Source organism: Polistes fuscatus, unplaced genomic scaffold, assembly GCF_010416935.1.
Source record: "Polistes fuscatus isolate 324 unplaced genomic scaffold, CU_Pfus_HIC Scaffold22, whole genome shotgun sequence".
Taxonomy (NCBI): domain Eukaryota; kingdom Metazoa; phylum Arthropoda; class Insecta; order Hymenoptera; family Vespidae; genus Polistes; species Polistes fuscatus.
Window position 1 is genome coordinate 1261270 of NW_025113099.1, and position 19068 is coordinate 1280337.

Sequence of the window (19068 nt, forward strand, 5' to 3'; positions counted from 1 at the left end):
ATATGTGTGTATTTTACGATATAACTTAATAGCATAAAATCAAATTTTATGTATACAAAAAAACATATTTTCATATGCATCAAAGTTCAATGTGTATACAAAATTTACGAATAATAAAACTAACCATAAACCCATAATTATTTGTATTCTTTATTTATCATGTTTTTCTCTTTTTAAAATTTATTCTTTAAATGAACCATAAATAAAATGACAAGTTCTATCAAAGCAGATCCAGAATTCAATTGGATTTTTCGAACCTTGTCAAATGCTCTCAATGTGTATCTAACGATGTATGAACTAATTATTTACGATAATTCAGTAAATATGGAATTAGATAATTTACGTAAGTAATTAATCTAAATAAAATAGAAATTAAAGAGCATTTTGAGATTTATTTCAATTGTTAATTAAATAAATGATTTCATTTTAGAAGCTTTATCATATCCCGCTTTATTAGCATTCTTTGATTTTCTTATTTATATGGTCGTACAATAAAGGATTATTTATTGAGAACTAATTAAAAAATGATTTAAAAAATGAATACGTAATAATAATAAACTTATTCCTAATTACATCTACTTTTAATGATTGAAGAATATTCATTCGTAATTTCTAATGCTAATAACGACCATGGTAAGGCAAATGTCTATTAAAGAATCTATTATTTTTGAAATCAATATCATAATGATTGTTATACAACCCGCCGAAATAATCTTCATATGGATAATAGATCTTTCGATTAAGAAAGTATGGATAATAATCGCTGTGAAAAAGAAAAAAACACCGAAATTAATTGAAACTAATTAAGATATAAATAAATACAAATGTATAATATAATATAATATAATATAAAAAATATATTATAACATATTTTTATATAAAAAATATAAAAATATATTAATTAAAATTTAATATAAAAAATATGTTATAATATATTTTTATATTTATTATTATAATATTATATAATATTATTATAATAATATTTAAATATTAAAAATATATTATAACGTATTATAAAAAATATTATTATAAAAATACATTATAACATATTATAAAAAATATTATTATAACATATTTTTTATATTATAAAAATATATTATAACGTATTATAAAAATATTATTATAAAAAATATTATAACATATTATAAAAAATATTATTATAAAAAATATATTATAACATATTTTTTATATTATATTAATATGAATAATAAAAAAAATGAAAATGAAATAAAATAAAATTACCGATAATGTCTTAAAATTCCGCTATGATTTGGATTTTCGTAATAATATTTGGGATGAATATTATAACGATAATTTTGATACAAATATGGATTACGTTGATAATAATCATAATCTCGTAAATGATAATGACGATTTTTATCGTCGTATCTTCCTAAATCGTCGTGAAAATATTTTCTTCCGTCGTCGTATCGGTGATTATTTTGAAATTGATCGTAACGAGCGCGTAAATCATCGTATCTACAAAAATAAAAAATGTATAACAATACATACCGAATGAATTTCAAATAAAATGTCGATAATAATAATTAAACGAATAAATTGAAATATATCAAATAATTTATATCAATTTACGAATATAAAAATCAACGTACCTTTGACCGTTATCGTAATTCCTATGTTCGGCTTTATTCTTTTCCTTAAAAGAAGCGTCGTGTAAACCATCCCTGAAATGATCCTTCAAATTGTTCTCGTAAAGATCAGCGTTTTTGTCAAAAGATCGATGTCCTTTCTCGTCGTGGCTATCCTCGTAAAAATTCGTTTTATTACCTGCCTCATCTTTGTGATAACTATTACTAAAACCGGTATTATGAAAACCTTTTTTGTGATAACCAGTACCGTGTTTTTGAAACGAGTTATCGGATTCTTTCGTAATTTCAACACGCCCGGACGAATGTCTGTCTTTGTCGAATCCTTCGCGTGATTTATCCTGTTCGTTGTAACGAGCAACCTTTTCATTATTCTCATGATTCGTTGACAAATCTTTGTCGTACAATGAACTATCCTGATTACTCGATTGTTCTTTGTTCAAATGAACTTCCTTCAATTTACCTTTCTCTAAATCAGAACCCAATAATTGATCGCTCGGATCGTAATAGGAAGAACAAACGCAATGTCGAATGAAAATTAATAATAAAAAAGCGTTACGTACAAATATCATTTTTCTTTTCGAATATATATATATATATATAAATTAATATAATAATAATTAATTAATATAATAATTAATGTAAATAATTTCTTTCGAAAATACCGAAAGTATTCTAATCGATTTACTATTATAAGACTGACTCTTTTCACCAAACATACGATACTTTTATAGTCAAATAAACGGCCTTGGTTAAAACCGACGAAACGAAATGTATCCTGTGAACCGATCAAAGAATGTTAACACGATGACTGTAACGAAAGTTTCATATTTTTTGTCTAATCTAAAATAAGATAAGATAGAAAATGCAGTTAATAACGCACAGGTCACGGATAATCCTTCTTAAGGCCTCAATGAAAGAACACAGGTGACCCGTGACCGATGTATTAATCTGTTAAAAAGAAGAAAAAAAAAATACCAAGAAATCAACGAATTAAGTTGGCCTTCGTCGTTAATTGTTACGAATCAATTAAATCGAATCTGAGGATGCACGGATAATTAAAATTCTTGCAACGCAATGCAACGCAACGAGAGAAACGTTTTTCTTAATGGTTTCGGAATTTTTCAAAATATTTTACTTTTGACCTATTTTTATATACACTTTATTCTTAATTTAAAAAATATCATAATGCAACTAGAAAGTGATTAAAAAAAAAAAGAGAAAAAAAAACAGAAATAATTAATACTCGTCGTTTACGAATAAAGAAGGAGGAGGGGTGGTGGTGGGGGTAGACAGTCATGTATAAATGTTGTAAAAAATATTCAAAACTTATATTTGAAGTCGTCTTAGTAAAAATTCTCAATGCAGAATTGTACAAGACGCTTAAACGTACTGTAAGTATCATATTGTTAAAATGGAGTTGGCGGGAAAAAGGAAGTGTGGGGAGGGGGAGGGGGAGAAGGAGGAGGAGTAGGAGGTAAGGGGAACGAGGGAGAGGAGGATGTGTATCACGTTAGATACATTTACTAATTATCATTTTTACGTGTTCCAAAAATACTCTAACTCGTTCGCTCTTTCATACTCATTTTCTCTCTCTCTCTCTCTCTCTCTCTCTCTTGTTTGTTTGTTTTTTTCTTTCTTTTCCTCTCCACCTCTAAATACTGAACTCACACATTGGTTCTCACCGCATACATTGTTTGCTATTTAAAATCTATCATTCGATCTAGTTGCACACGAAGCTGCACCATTTAATCTATTCGGGGAAACGGGGGAAATATTCGAATTCTTGCACTACATTTAACTATTTTCTTCTTACCACAGGCCAATATAACAATGATCACTTGTTAATTGTGATGTTATTCGCTCAGATGTTCGAACTCTCGTAGTAGTCTGTATTTTTAAATGATTCGGAAGGCAACATGAATTTAGGCAGAGAGAGTATATATAAAAAATATATTAAATCTAACCGATTCCTTTTTTTCTTCTTTTCTTGTCATATTTCATTTCATTTCATTTCATTTCATTTCATTTCATTTCATTTCTTTTCTTTCTTTTTGTTTTTGTTTTGTTTTGTTTTGTTTTGTTCAGGGCACACTGCATTTTATCGGATGCGACGATGGTAAACGTGAGATGACAGCTCGTGTGCACAAAAGGAACAACACTCGAAACTTTTCTTTTCGCTTGGTGACTTAGGGTGGCCAAAGGATCCTCAATATTATTCTTACATAAGGTATTGGTTTTATTTTTTATAATTACAATACCCCCATTCATTAATCATCCCACCCACGCGACACACGGCAATTATAAAAACAAAACGAGGACGAACAAAAATTAATCTCACGTTTATAATAATCACACAACGACAATTAAATAATTTCATATAAAATAGACAACTCTATATTCCTTTTTTTTTTCTTTCTTTCTTTTCTTTTCTTTTTTTTTTTTAATATCTTCATCTTACTCAATACCACCGACTTAATTTTCCTTCGAGGATTCCAATTTGTGAATCATATATAATAAGATACAAAATATTATAAAGCGACAAAATAAAATAATAATTCTATTTAAAAAAAGATAAAATTGTATTCTTAGCCACCCCATTCACGGCGACGATTGGACGCTAACTTATTTACACATACTTAATAGATTATAATAAATTCATAATTTATACTTATTCTGTACAGGTAATGTTTGACGCTGTTCTTAACGAATCATTATGTATTTACACAATTATTATTCTTTTTTTTTTCCTCGGCTTTCCTCGAATGCTTAAAAATTTGTATATGACGCATTGCAATGAGATATCAGCCGTCAAAACTCTCTTTCTTTCTTTCTTTCTTTATCTCTTTCATTCTATAATTTTTTTTTTGACCATTGACGTAAGTAAAACGTCGCTATTATAATAATAATAATAATAATAATAATAATTATAATAATAATAATAATAATAATTATAATAATAATAATAATAATGGAAGAAGTTTCGAAGAATCACATTTGACCATTTTTAATTGATCTCGACAAATGCCCTTCTTTTTGTTTTTTTTTGTCTACAAAAGTTCATTCTTCATTTTTGTCCAAATGGTATCCATTTGACCCTAATCCATTATAATCATCATCTAAAATATACGCCATTTTAAAAGCGTATTTATAATGTCTTTCCTTTACCACTGTGCTTCTTCTTTCGGTCGCAATTTATCTTCCTTTTTAAGGTACAACCGTTGATACTCTTCTTGATAAGTGACATACTGCACACTAGATTTGTTTGGTTTTTGAATGCCACACGCGTTAACCGGCGAATGGCTAGGCGAACAATTCATTTCTTGTAATTCTTGTAATTCCTTTAATGACCTCATAACCATTTGAACATCCTTTTCTTGTTCAGTGGGTATTATATTTCCTATATACTCATCCAGATATCCGCCATCTTTTCTTTTATCCGTTGTCGCCCTGGTAGAAGTGTCATCGTTGATTATTTGACTCAAATATGTCGTAGCAGCAACAGTCTCCTCGATTTGTCTTTGTTCCTGTTCTTCCTTCGTAAGCGAAGTTTGTTGTGGTAATGAAATTTTGTCCGAGTGTATGGATGGTGGTTGTGGTTGTGGTTGTTGTGGTTGCGGTGGTCCAACTTGTTGTTCCAACAATTTCGGATCTTTTCTTCGTTTTTTCGTGTCTTGCAATTTGTGTTTATTTTCCATACACCTTTCACGCTTCTTGTCTCTCTTATCCGTTTTACTACTCGTAATTTCAACATCTTTATCCTCTAATCTCTTCTCATTTTTAATCTCCGTGTTGTCTTGTAATATTCTATGCTTCAATGAAACAGGCTTAGAGTGTGGCGAAGTTTGATTAGCTAATGAATAATTAGAATGTTGTGTTGTTGGATATGAAGTTTCTTGTCTGTGTACAGTTACATGTCCACTTTGCGGAACTTCGTTAGCGTTAGATAATATATTGGAAGGTTCTGGATAGGCCGTAATAGATACTACATCTTTTTTAACTTCGTTCGTCTTTCCTGGTATTTTATGATAATCATTGACGGGTGTAATTGAAAGTGAACTATTTGCTAAGTCCATTAAATTAAACTTATCCAAGTGACTTTTGGTTGGCTTTTGTGCCATTAATTGTGCCGTAGGTACAACTGAAATTTTTCCAACTGTAGTAGAATTCGAAACGATATTCGAGGCTACGTCAAATTGCGTCCCCCCTCCTCCCGTATTATTATTACCACCATTGTCCTTATTTTTGTCTTTATTTTTCGAACTAATTTGCTTCTTTTCGGCATTATTATCGTTAGATTTAAGTGTTGTCCCGATGTTTGTAACGTTCAAAGAGTTTTCATTAACGACAGTTACAACCTTAGCGGCAACACTTGTAGGGGTTTTCTCCCTTTCTTGAGTAGTAGTAGTGGTAGAAGTAGAAGTTGAAGTAGAAGCAGAAGTAGCAGCAGCAACATTATTATTATTATTATTACTGCTTGTTGTTGCTGCCTCGAGCCTTCCAGTAGAAGAATTGCAAATTGTATTTGCAGAAGAAGAAATACTATTAGTAACATCTTTCAACTTCTTTGCTTTCCTTTTAATTCTAAAATCAGAAATATAAAATAATGACGTTACGTTTATGTATATCTATCGATCCTTGAATATATAACAACAGTATTAATGTACATACAATAGTTATAAAGTATATACAGATTATGCAGCGTTCGACGTGTTATAATAGTAGATAAAAAATAGAAAGAGGATACAATAGAGATAACAATAATAATAATAATAATAATAATAACAATAACAATAATAATAATAATAGTAATAGTAATAATAATAGTAATAATAATATTAATATTACATAAATAAACAAACAAGTTTTTAATGAAAATAGTAAGACAATGAACGTACAAAGAATACAAAAGAAAGAAAATTAAACATAAAATAAAAATATGTACAAAAAGGAAAGATATGAGCGAGAAGTGACAAAATTAAGGCCCATTTATCATACATTGCACTAAAATTATTTATCTACAAATGCATTAGAAATATTAAGAAGCTTGCGATTGTCAAGCTCTTTTTTTTTGTTTCTTTTTTAAAATAATTATTATTAGAGCTTCCAATATCGAGTTTAATCCGAGAAGTTGAAATCGTAATTTTAATCCAACACAAACACCATCTCCCTAAAACATACAATGACCAGAAAATAGAACTACCGTCTAACTACCTGATGATGGATGTACAACTGGCGTTGCAGGCTTCGATCTCTGCTGACCGTGATTTTTTTTTTATTTTTTTTACATAAAATTTAGTTTTAACTGATATCGATATCTTGGCGTAAAGTCAATAATCTTGATTAGATATTACTTATGAGGGGGACACATGCAGAAGAAATATTTCTTTCACCTTTAGGAAAAAAATTAGATAAGCTAAACAGAAACAAATCGTGCATTAAAGCGAAGCGTGAAATAAAAAAAAAAATACAAATTACTTTCTAAGATCAAAATTTGTGGAAGAAAAAAATGGGCAAAGATATTTGCACGTGTGTATTATATAATAATAATAATAATACTTACGTTGGTTCGACAGGATTAGAATACTTCAACAAAGTTTGTAAGCGTACATAACCAGACGGCCATAATGGTAAAACTTTTGTATCCATAAAAGTTGCCACGAATGACTCCATACTTTCTTTTCTAGGTCTTAAAATTTTAAAATATTGTCTTCTTGCATTTGCTATTTCATATACTAGTTTCCTATAAAAATAAAAACAAAAAAACAAAAGAAGTCGAAATTTGTCGAATAATTTTTCTGTTTTTTTCCGTAAAATGTATTTCGTATGAATTCAAAAATTTTATATAAATGAAAATAAAAGTGGCATACTTAGTTTCGTCTGTCCAGGGAAATCGTTTCTTCGGAATTTTAGATTTATCCGTACTTTTGCACGAGCCTTCATCTTCGTCGCTACTCTCGGCAGCTGCGGGCGAACCTTCGAATCCCCTGGAAAATCAATTACAAAATTATAGTTGAGAAAAAAAGATTAGGAAAAAAATGGGATGTTGGTATTGCGGTGATGAAGAATAATGAAACGTTAAACTTGATTTTTAAAATGTTGCACACGTTATTTGATATAAAAAATGATGCCAGTGAAAAACTAAATATTGATACTGATGATAAAAAGCCCCGACTTTGGTCTTCTGCTATCTCAAAACTATTTAAATCATCTTTCAATAGAAATTTACATGTACAGATAAAAATTCTAATATCCAATTTGAAAAAAGATATTTCATTGTTAAATTGAAATAGCAGATGTATATTTTTACAAGCATGAGATAAGATTAAGAAGAAGAGGGAAAAAGATGAAGACAGAAGAAATGAAGGGAACGACAAAGAGAAAGAGAAATTGGACAGGCAAGAATAGAAAGGGTTTCCTCTTACGAGGGGCACCTTACCAACAGTACCGATATATCTCCCAGTATAATTGAGGACTGAGAAATAGAAAAGTACAATGAGTTCCAATTTAAAATCCTACACAACCTAAAGAATTAACTTCTACTTTTTGATTGTTTTTTTTGTTTGTTCTTATTTTCAACATGTGTCTTCTCTGTAGAGTTACAAGCTCAAACAACATTTATCTCTATCGAAAGATCATTGATCAATTATTTAATTATTAAGATAAATACTTACTTTTCATCGGCAACCATTTGACTTTCCTGGATAAAGGCATCCATGACCGAAGGCATTGTATTATCAATGATAACTTTTAACCTGAAACACCAGCAATCTTTACCAGCAATTGAAGTTTACTAATTTAAAAGTGATACAAGTATTATATAAATTCTTTCATTTATTCTATAATATAATCAAGAATAACGTTTTACCTTTGCATTGTTTCCTTAACTCTGTATTCGGCATCTTGCAAATATAGTTTTTTAGCTCTATTAAGAAGAGTTATTTTACTACAAGGTAGAAACCGGGCGAGGTGTTCGTACGTCTGCGGTCTTGCGCTCGCTGAATTCAGTGTCCTCAATTTTTTCTCTAAACTATTTCAAAAGAAAATAATACAAATAATTATACATTATCTTTCCTTCCTTCTCTCTCACACTCTGTAAATTGCAATATGTTAGAAAAAAAGGACTCACCTAAACAAAGCAGAGTTGACCGAAGGGTTGAAAAACTTGCTTTTACCCTCTTTGCTGTTTTCCGCGTGTACCTTCAATTTGTTAACGATTTCCTTGATATCTTCTGGAAGGCCGTCCGGCAATGGTGCTTCTTCTTTGTCAATATCATCGCACTCCGAGTCTGTACCAAGATTACCACGAGATTTTCCTGAATCCGTAGTGTCCTGACTCGACTCGTCTTCGACCCTAGCTGCATTAACGACACTTTCTATAGCATCGTCGATATTACTGTCTTTACCAGGAAGTTTCTTTAAATCTATTTTCTTCGCGTCACACCCATTATTACTACTATTGGTGGATGATGGCTTTTTCTCAAATTTTTTAATATCAAATTTTTTCTCCGTCGTAGCTTTAGTCTTTTGCAATTCTTTATCAGGCTTTTTCTTTTCCTCTTGATCTTCTGACACTTCTTTAAAGAAAGAAAGAAAAAAAAATAAAAAAAAAAATATAAGAAACAGGGATATCTAAATGTAAATTTCTTAATCCATGTGTATTTGGAGGAGAAGAGAAGAAAAAAAAAAAAAAAAAAAAAAAAGAAAACAAGACAAAAGAAATATTTTTAAAAGAATAAAAAATTTCTATGAATATACCTGTACCACCACCACCCTCGGCATCCGTTGTTTCCCCCTTTTCTTTCCGCCTTTCGGCTTCCTGCTGAGAATTCGAACGTTGATCTTGGGCTTGATGATTCTGCGGCTTCTTTTTCTTCTTCTTGATTACATTTTCATGGTTGGATTTCTTATCCCCATTTTCATCGACTTTCTGCTTCTTCATGGATGAAATAAATCGTAATAAAGGAAAATATTTAACTTAATGCGAAATTAAATTTGGGGAGAAAATTTGTATTTTAATTTACTTTTCTCGGTTGATCAGACATGTCATCTACTTCATCATCTTCCGACGAACTAAGATTTCTTTTATCCGCCCTCTTCGGACTATCCACATCTTCCGTTTCTTCTTCGCTGCTATCGCTACTTTCATCTTCATCATTGTTACTTTTATTATTGTTGTTATTGTGAACTAAGGAATGCCTTTCAGCAGCTTTGAATTCTAGGGCACCACAATTTATGTAGAAACCCCCATGAGCAGTGGTCATCTCTTCTGGCACAATTTCATCGTACTGGAAAAACACCAATCGATTAATACAAATTTTAAACAAAGGCAAACAATGAAATGTTTAATATAAAAAAAATGATCACTCACAGCATCCGTATTGTCAATGAAGGAATCGTTTTCATCGTATCCTGCACCCAAATCCACATAATCATCATACTTGTGTCTTTTCTTTCCCAAAGTGGCCGTACCCTATAAAATAATATGAAATATTCAAACAATTATTTCTATTTGAACGGAATATTTTTGTTAATTAATTTCTATAAAAAGTATACATACGTATTTGGCCTCGAATCTTCTCGCCATATCCTTAAGTTTATCTTCGTCATCGTCGTCGTAGGGATCCAGCCCATTCGTCGTATTCTCATCTCCTCCTTTTTGTTCTTTTCTTCGCTTTTTCTATCAAATCAACATAAATAAATACAATCATAAATATTGTCACAGTATAAATTCAATTAAATTTATCATTTTCTTTAATTTTCAATTATTTCAGGACTGTTAACAAATAGGACACACACGCACAGGTGTTCTCGTATATTTTTATTACTTTTAAATATAAACAAATCATCAATTCTCAAAGTTCCCCTAATAATTCCTTTTAAACGTACATAATTCTCTTATCAATCAGATTATCAATTAAATCAATAAGATAAAACTATACAAAAATGAGATTTATTGTATGCATTGAAGAACAAACAACACTGTAATCCAAAAATCATACACAAGTCATGAAAAATAATAATAAAGAAAGTTAAAAAAGAAGAAAGCGATAAGATGAAACTTTGAAACGATGCGAAAAAGATTCGACGATACCAGGAGAACACGTTTCAGGTGAAACATAAACCTACGATATACAACGGCGTATACCTTGCTTGCTTGTTCTACGCTAAACGTGCGCAACCTCTTCCAGCATTGTGCTCTCCTAATACAGGGACGCCACGTTGAGTGACCGTTTTCAGAGATAATATTATCATCAACAAGTTAAAAATTCAAGCCAACAGTGGCACAGGTATAACAAAACAAAACAAAATAAAACAGAATGACCAATCACAATAAATCAAAATAAATTAAACATACGAGTATATATTGAATTATTTCAAACATTTATTTTATATTGTCCATATTTAAAAAATGTGTATAACGATTCAAAAATATGATCTTATTTTTTTCAAATGAAGGGATGAATCTTTGAAAAGAGAGAGAGAGAGGGGTAGCTACGAAGGGTGAGTATAAAGAATACAAAAGTACTTCCCCTACTGCTGTCCTTTCAAGTAGGTACAGTACAATATTATTGGGGAGGGTCGTAGTAGACGGGGTAAATGTCCTATAGGAATATAAGGAATTTCAAAAATCCATGTTGCGTAGTGAAGAAGGCGCGAAAGGAAGGAAAGAAGGAAAGAAGGAAGGAAGGAAAGAAAGATAGAAAGATAAGAGGACGAGAAGAAAGATCCATAGGGCAGCCTGCGAAAGGATACTAACCACTATGCGGTGGTGAATCGATAACTATCACGACAAAAGACCATTCTGTCTCTCTCTCTCTCTCTCTTACACACACACACACACTCCCTCTCTCTCTTTCTCTTTCACTATACTCTTTAATCAAGAGAAAGAAAAGTGTGTATACGTGTCATGCGACGGTTATACGTTTATGGTGTTGGTATAGATGCAACGTTGAAAGAATGATCGACCGAGATGGCGGGAAAAGAGGGGAAAAAAGTAAGAAGAGGGGAGTAGGTAATTTATCCCCCACCAATGGGTTTGTACCTTACGTATAAATTATTATTTAGCCTTGTATATGTTAGACAAAAATCTATGGTACATTAGAATAATAATGGCTTGGCTAAAACCAGTCGTGTCATATATTTTATCCTTTTCTTTATGAAACTATGACCGTAAAACGTGAATCATAATTTTTCACGTATACTGTTATGAAAGCTCTTTCTTTTACACACACACACACACACACATACCTACACATTGTCTGTAATTTAAATGAAACTAAATATAAAAATAAAAAAAGACAGAGGAAAAGAGTTAAATGATAGGAACACATAGATTAATTATTAATTAACTTTAAAAATAAAAAAGAAATAAGGAAAAAATTGTTAAAACGTCGGGAAAAAAAATGAAAGGAGAGAGCGTCGTCGTTCGATCAAACAAACACACACACACGCACATACACACAACACACACACTCGCGTATGAAAGTGGTCACCAACGTGCATTCATTGTCTCGACGACGAACAAAGAGACAGTGTGTTGAGAGAGAAAGAGTCTATCATAAAAAACATATGTGTATGTGTATAAACTTCAATCTCGCGCGCGCGCGCGCGCAATCATCGTGTAAATTCGTAACGAACAGGAGGAAACTTCGTGTGGTGATAGTCGATGAAAATTCGTTCACGATAAATATTCCGCACATTTAATTATCTTTTTCTTGAAATATTATTCGTTAAACCTCCCGCCAACCCCCAGCCCCCTCCTAGCCCCCCCCCCCCAACTCTGTCGTAAAGCAAATAAATCGCGCGCGCGCGCTTAAACGTGAGAAATTTTCTATTCTCAATGAGGAAAAAGAAAACGAATGGAAAAATTAAACAGGAGGAGGGGGGGAGATTGGGGAGAACGAAGAAGATGGGGGGTACGAAAACTAAAAAGACATGGAGAAAGAACGCATGACATATGTCTCTAGAGAGGTCAAGTCGTGTTCTTATACATGCGCTCTCGATACGTGTCGACGATCACGAGTTTCCAGTGTAGCGCAGTAAAAAAAAAAAAAAAGATATAAGGAGAGAGGGAGAAAGATACACGAGAAGGAGAGGAGAGGAGAGGAGAGGAGAAGAGAGGAGAGGAGAAAGAATGTATCTAGGAACATATTGTTCCGATATAATTTCGAAAACAAATGATATTTTTCATAGGGGATAACGTTAAGTTTTCACATTTTATAAACATTATTATTATTATTGTTAATGTTGTTGTTGTTGTTGTTGTGATTTTTAAATTTTTTATAATGATAAACATTATTATTATTATTATTATTATTATTGTAGGATAAAATAAAATGTATTTATGTGGCATATATATAACAGGATATTATTTTCTAAGAATAATAGAGAAAGTAGTAATAGTTAAAAGGAATTGCAATGTCGGGCTTGTAACGTTGTATTCTCAGCTTTCCTCCTTTAGGAGTAGAGGAGTTAGTAACTAAAATGGATGATTTTGTAGTGATCTCGAAGTGAAGGTATAATTCTCTAGGATATTATTCGAAATATTAGAAAGAACATTTTTTTATTTAAACTAATGTCCTCGACGTTTATAAAAGAAGTTACAAGAGTTATTTGATAATTATTACACGCAAGACTGTTTGAGAATATTTCGTAAAAAAAAAAAAAAGAAAATTTGATACAAATGTCGGAGAATATAATCGATTAGAGTAGTATCTCTTTTCTCGAAGGTTGCAAGCACACACATATAGAGGAGAGACAGGATATCGAAGAAAGGAATAAACGTCATCGAGAGAGATCTCGTGAGGCAACAAGGACGCGTGACAGTAGTTGTCGTTATCGAGAGCGGTTGCTGCATGCCGATGCATCTGGCATCGTTGTAAGTCGCCCTCGCGACGCCAAACCATTCGTATTTTTGCACTTTCTTCTTCAAAGTCGTTAAGAGAGAGAGAGAGAGAGAGATAGAGAGAGAAAGAGGCAGAGACAGAGATAGATATAGAGATAGAGATAGAGATAAATGCGGCCGGTGCGTTGTGCCCTTATCGAGGCACGCGGTCAAGAGCGTAACTTTTCTTCTTTTTACCTGTCTCTCTGTACAGATAATTGAAAAATATTAAAACTAACCTCGGCTGCTTTGTAAAGCTGCGCGTAGTTGAACTCGGGGCATGCCTTCTCGTTCGACTCTGGCAAAGTGAGCGTAAAACGGAAGGAGGGCGCAAGCTGTTTGCCCTTCTCACCCTTTTTCTCCTTCTTCGCGGCGTGGCCCAGGGACTCCGGAAACTCCAGGGTTTGCAGGGGTACCCGTTTAACCTCTGACATTCCTACATTTGCACCGAGCTCGATTGCGAATCACGGGAAACAGTGCGTTGGCCTAGGTGACAACATGGTCCCTTTCTCTTTTCTTAAACACTCCACCGACACCACCACTCGCACGTCGCCATCTTCGGCACGACTGTTTTTAGAGTGCGCTGCTGACGCCGATACCACTGTCGCCGCCGCCGCCGTCGCCGCCAATATCAGATGCGCATGCGCATATTCATTTTCTAGTTTTTTTTCTTTTCCTTACTAATATCCCTGCACTTTTCTATTGTTTGATGCGACTGCAGCGCGACCGCGCCATTTTTGAATTTTTTCTATTGTATTTCCCCCTTTTCTTTTTTATTGTACTTTCTTTCTTACATTTTTCTAACGAGTCATACTTAAATGAGATGTTAGAGTAAATGATAATAAATGATTTTATCATTTATGGCGATGATTGATTGGTTTCCATTATGTTTGGAAATACACTGAGATGCACTTTGACGCATCATATGCATTCGTCATAAGGTTTTCTGAAATTCCGATTGGTTAGTACGAAGCATTTGTTTTGTATTGTCATTGGCGATGACTTAATATATTTTATTATTAAGTGTTTTTAATTGAGATTATTTTAATATATACTTTTATTTTATAATATCAAATTTATCGAGGTTCAAAACATCGTCTTACGTATTTTTTATTATAATATTTTTCTTAAATTTACATACAATTATTGCGTCTAGATTTTTATCTTAAAAAATGTGTCGTGCCTGCAATGGTAAGATTAAAAACGTAATTAAAAAATATGCATTTAGTTATAAAAGACTTTTTAAAACAATACAAAGAATATACGTTCACTCGAACGAATCTCTTTTATTGTCAACATTGTTATCGTCTTTCTTTGCTATTTTAATTGCCGAAAACTTTTGGCCTAAAACTTTCATCACCTCAGCATGTTTCAAATTCTTCTCCTTTTTCACCGTATTGTAATTTTCTTTAACGTAAAGCGCGAATGCGGATGGTTCTCTTTTCGGCGTTTGCGTTTGAATTGTACCAGATTTTGTTGTCTTATTGATAAGTAATTCGAATTTACCATAACAGTGACCACATCGTTTCCTTTCGATATCTAAAGATTTAGAATGTCGTCCAATACTAAAAATCATTTGAAACAATATAACAATTAATTAAGATTAATGATATAATCAAAATTAAACGATAAATCCGCATGAAAATAATATTAATATTTTTACCTATATCCGCATTCGATGCATCTATATGTAAATTTTGTTGTAATTTTATAATCGTGACAACGACGAATCGGTGGAAGTTCAGGAAATACTTTGATTGCCTTGTTCGCCCTAGATCGAATTATAATAAAATAAATCAAATATATAAATATAAAAAGTAATTTTTTTTCAAATCATATTTTTTTTACCATGCCGTCCAAAATGGTCCATGACCATCGGATACGTCGTTTATTAGCCAAGCAGCAGCATGGCACATTTCATGGATCAATGTATCTCTTAGTCTATCAGGTGTATCTAAAACCTGTGGAAAATTCACGTTAATTATTAACCAAAATTAATTTCAAATTTGTATAATGATATGCCACATACTTTAGTCGATAATACTAATCTCGAAGATCTGAGAATCCCTCCTAGTGGTTGAACAAATCTTTTATTGTAACAATATCCAGCTGTTCCTCTCATACGAACATTCCATTCTATCAACATATTTTCTGGTAACTTCTTGTCAAAAATATTCTCGTTATACAATTTATACAAATACTTGCAAAGCTCTTCTTTATTATTTTTATACATTAGCCTATATTTTTTTGCATCTGGATGAGCATTGATCATAGGTACCGAATCGGATAGAGAAGCTAAAAAACCTCTGTGTTTATTCTTTGTCTCGCTTTCTTCAGACAAAAGATTTCTCTGTTTCGTTGGTGCTACATTTCTTGTTGTTTTTTGTACATCTGTAAAATTTATATTATTTTTAATTAAAAATTTGTAATTCGTTATTTATAACAATAACATACTTATAAAAATATTATTTTATTACCTTTTTTGTATACACGTTTTTTAGTAATATCATCGCTTGGATCAAATTCACTTGTATCGGAACTACCTTCTTCATCACTAAATGATAATTTTTTCTTTTCTAATGTCTTCTGTACTTTGAAAGAGGTATGATTAATACAATATTCATTATCCGTATCAGAATCACATATTTCAATGAGTCTGTAAAAACAATTTTGGAAATTTTACTTTGTATTATTGTATAAAATTCATAAAAATTAAATAAAAGTATAGTATACCTTTGAACAGAAGGTGATTTAGTATTAACTTTATTTGACCTAAGATCAGATACACGTGGAGTTGTTAGAGCGGTGAAATATAAGCTTTCAGTTTCATTCTCAGAGGAAGAACTATCATTAATAAAACTATTCCTTTGCGTTTTATGCTTTGATTTTTTTTGTTCTGTATTACATTTATTCTGTTTATTTCCTCCTAATTCTGTTCTATAATATTTATAATTCGTTGCTTTTCTATTACAATAAAAATAATTATTTTTTATATTATTACACATATTTTGTATTTCTTATTTTAACAAATAAACACTTACCTTTCTGTTTGCACAGCTCTATCTTTTGTCATAACGTTTTTTTGTTTATTCGTAGGAGTTGAAAGTAAGGCAGTTGCATTATTCCTCCAAATATTACCATACAATTTATCTAATATATCTGTACATTGATTAACGTTTATATTATTGGATTGTTTTGTATCTATATTATTACACTGATCAGTAGTTTTCTTTTTCTGACGAACGCTCGAAGGCGTAAGAACATTCTCATTGAGTTTGCGTATAAATTTATATGGTGTTTCTTGTTTTGATTTCGACACAGAACTAGTTTTATTATTTGTATCCGATACAACAGCATTATTCTCAGCGGTTTTTAATTTGATTTTATTTCTGTTATTTGGTGTTTCATAATTCAACTCCAATCTTTCTAAACTACTGTTCCCAGAACTTATGCTATTTTTAATGCTCGCAGGTACATTAGTGAACGAACTATCACTATGAGAATGCGGCGAACTCATTATAAGCCAATTAGAAATTTCTCGTTTCTTTTTTTCTGATAAGTATCGTGCTTCATCGTTTATAACAGGAGCATTGATAGATTTATCATATATTTTAGACGAAGTTACCATATTTGTTTCAGAAAAGTTACTTTTGGTAATATCGCTATTCGTTTCATCTATAATTACTGCAGGTGGCTTGTCAAATCTTTTTATTAAACTGTCATCGTTTGATAATGCTGGATGCAATTCTTCTTCATCTAAAGTTTCATCGATTACAATATTAGAGACTTTAGATGTTTTTGGGGTTTCGTAGACAGCTTTCGTCGACTTGATATTTTTTAGGATTTTATTAAAATCACTTTTTGTCAACTGTACAGGAGTCTTTGCTTTCTTAGAACTATTACTATTAATATCAGTCAATTTATTCAATGAATTATAATTGGAAACAGGGGTATACACATTTTTTCCATTTTCCAATGTATTATTCAGTTGTCTATTCGAATTCTCATTCTTATGTCGCATATTTAATAATGTCTGACTAATACCTGCATTTTTATACACATCAATATTTTTATTGTGTTCTGAACTTATCGGACTGCTATCCTTGGAACTTTCATCAGAAGTACAATAACAATTCTTATCTTGTGAATTCATTTTGTCGATACAATTAGAAAATTTACTAACGTGTCTATTTCTTGTCGATACGTTTCTATATTTTTCATAAAAAGTTTCATCGTCATCCGAACTATCAGATATTTCCAAGGTATAATTTTTAGACCTTATTGCATTCTTGTAGGTGTTTTTTGGTGTTACAGGTATAATCTTTTTTTTAATAAAATATTCTAAACAATTATCAGAACTCGATTCGCTAATGACTATTATAGAATCCTTTCTCTTATTCATTGTGCTATTTTCAGTAAGAATATCTTGAGTATCTTCTATTGTAGAATTGTCTGATAATTTTAATGCAAAATCTTGAGAACCAATGATCGGTAATTTAAAAATATCTTCTGTATTATTTTCGATGTTATCAGATGAATCAGATGAAATCTGGTAATCTAGGATATGTAAAATAATAAATCATTGTATAATTATTAAAAAAAAATTACCATATTATTGTAATTATAATTTGCAATAATATATAATTCATTTTATTTAGCATACCTTCCATATATTTCTCTACAGCATGATAAGGTAAAAAAGAAGCATTACTGGAATCACTCATATTTTTTTATCTATCCTCTTTAAGGCATCTGTTTTTATTTCTAAACTATGATTATAATACCAAATTGTTTTCTATTTATAATATCTAATACAAATTCGAAACTTTTATATTCAAAACAATATAATATATTCACTAAAAGAAAAGCAAAATACTGTGAAAAACATTATATGTTCATTATTTTCATTTAATTCTCTTATCAGACTTCACTTTGCATTATAGAAATTAAATTTCTTAAAAGAACTATATCTGAGAAAACTTATATTTTTTTTTTAAAGAACACATGCAGGTACAAAACCGTAAACACAAATTCAAACGTATCGTTATAAGTTGTATGCAAAGTGCTGCCAACTTTTGAAAGAAAACAAATATTTTTATCGTCAAATTTAATTATTAAAATTTATCCGTATTTTTTATTAATTACATAATACATTGTATTAATTTGTCTTTATCAATTCTTATGAATATTTATTGAAAATTTATGAACATTAAATAAGTATCATATTATTTTTTCATAAGTTAGTATAATTGAAATGAAGATACCTAGCTTACCTTCTGAGAACTATCTTATTTGTTGATTACAATATAACTCGCCAGATGGCGTTACTAACAACTATTTCGGTAAAATGTTTTTTAAATTTAAATAATTCTTGATAGAATTACATAAATTTTAAAAAATCCAAGCTTGTTTAATATTCCAATCTATCAAACTTCGTTGTAAAATAATCTTTTATTATCTAAATAAGAGATTTTTATTCAAACCATGAATAATAAAGACAGGATAATTAAATTTTGTTATTACTACTCCGTGTTCTTTATAATATTCTATACTTGGAAATATGAAGATATTCCT

At 30.9% G+C, this 19068-nt stretch overlaps 3 protein-coding genes across 6 annotated transcripts; all 3 read right to left on the reverse strand.

The window, feature by feature from the left end:
* Positions 1–429: 429 nt before the first annotated feature.
* LOC122518045 lies at positions 430–2179 on the reverse strand. Its single transcript, XM_043636709.1, has 3 exons — positions 1614–2179; positions 1243–1479; positions 430–763 (listed from the first exon to the last, which is right to left on the reverse strand). Exons 1-3 carry the CDS (start codon positions 2177–2179, stop codon positions 619–621), a joined length of 948 nt encoding a protein of 315 aa, XP_043492644.1. The 3' UTR covers positions 430–618.
* Positions 2180–4022: 1843 nt separating this feature from the next.
* On the reverse strand, positions 4023–14086 carry LOC122518046 (ubinuclein-1). Of its 4 annotated transcripts, none has more exons than XM_043636713.1 (12): positions 13734–14086; positions 10168–10287; positions 9979–10080; positions 9632–9895; positions 9366–9543; positions 8737–8965; positions 8476–8637; positions 8282–8362; positions 8047–8082; positions 7478–7594; positions 7171–7350; positions 4023–6191 (listed from the first exon to the last, which is right to left on the reverse strand). In XM_043636713.1, the coding sequence occupies exons 1-12, from the start codon at positions 13926–13928 to the stop codon at positions 4772–4774; spliced, it is 3084 nt and encodes a 1027-aa protein (XP_043492648.1). In that variant the 5' UTR covers positions 13929–14086; the 3' UTR covers positions 4023–4771. The 4 variants fall into 4 exon arrangements, with proteins under 4 accessions (XP_043492648.1, XP_043492646.1, XP_043492645.1 ...); XM_043636711.1 differs by having other exon boundaries at positions 8737–9181; XM_043636710.1 differs by having other exon boundaries at positions 8737–9184.
* Positions 14087–14655: 569 nt separating this feature from the next.
* LOC122517906 (putative uncharacterized protein DDB_G0282133) lies at positions 14656–18218 on the reverse strand. Its single transcript, XM_043636523.1, has 8 exons — positions 18158–18218; positions 16536–18051; positions 16228–16458; positions 15972–16150; positions 15524–15885; positions 15343–15455; positions 15158–15265; positions 14656–15059 (listed from the first exon to the last, which is right to left on the reverse strand). The coding sequence occupies exons 1-8, from the start codon at positions 18216–18218 to the stop codon at positions 14762–14764; spliced, it is 2868 nt and encodes a 955-aa protein (XP_043492458.1). The 3' UTR covers positions 14656–14761.
* Positions 18219–19068: the final 850 nt, after the last annotated feature.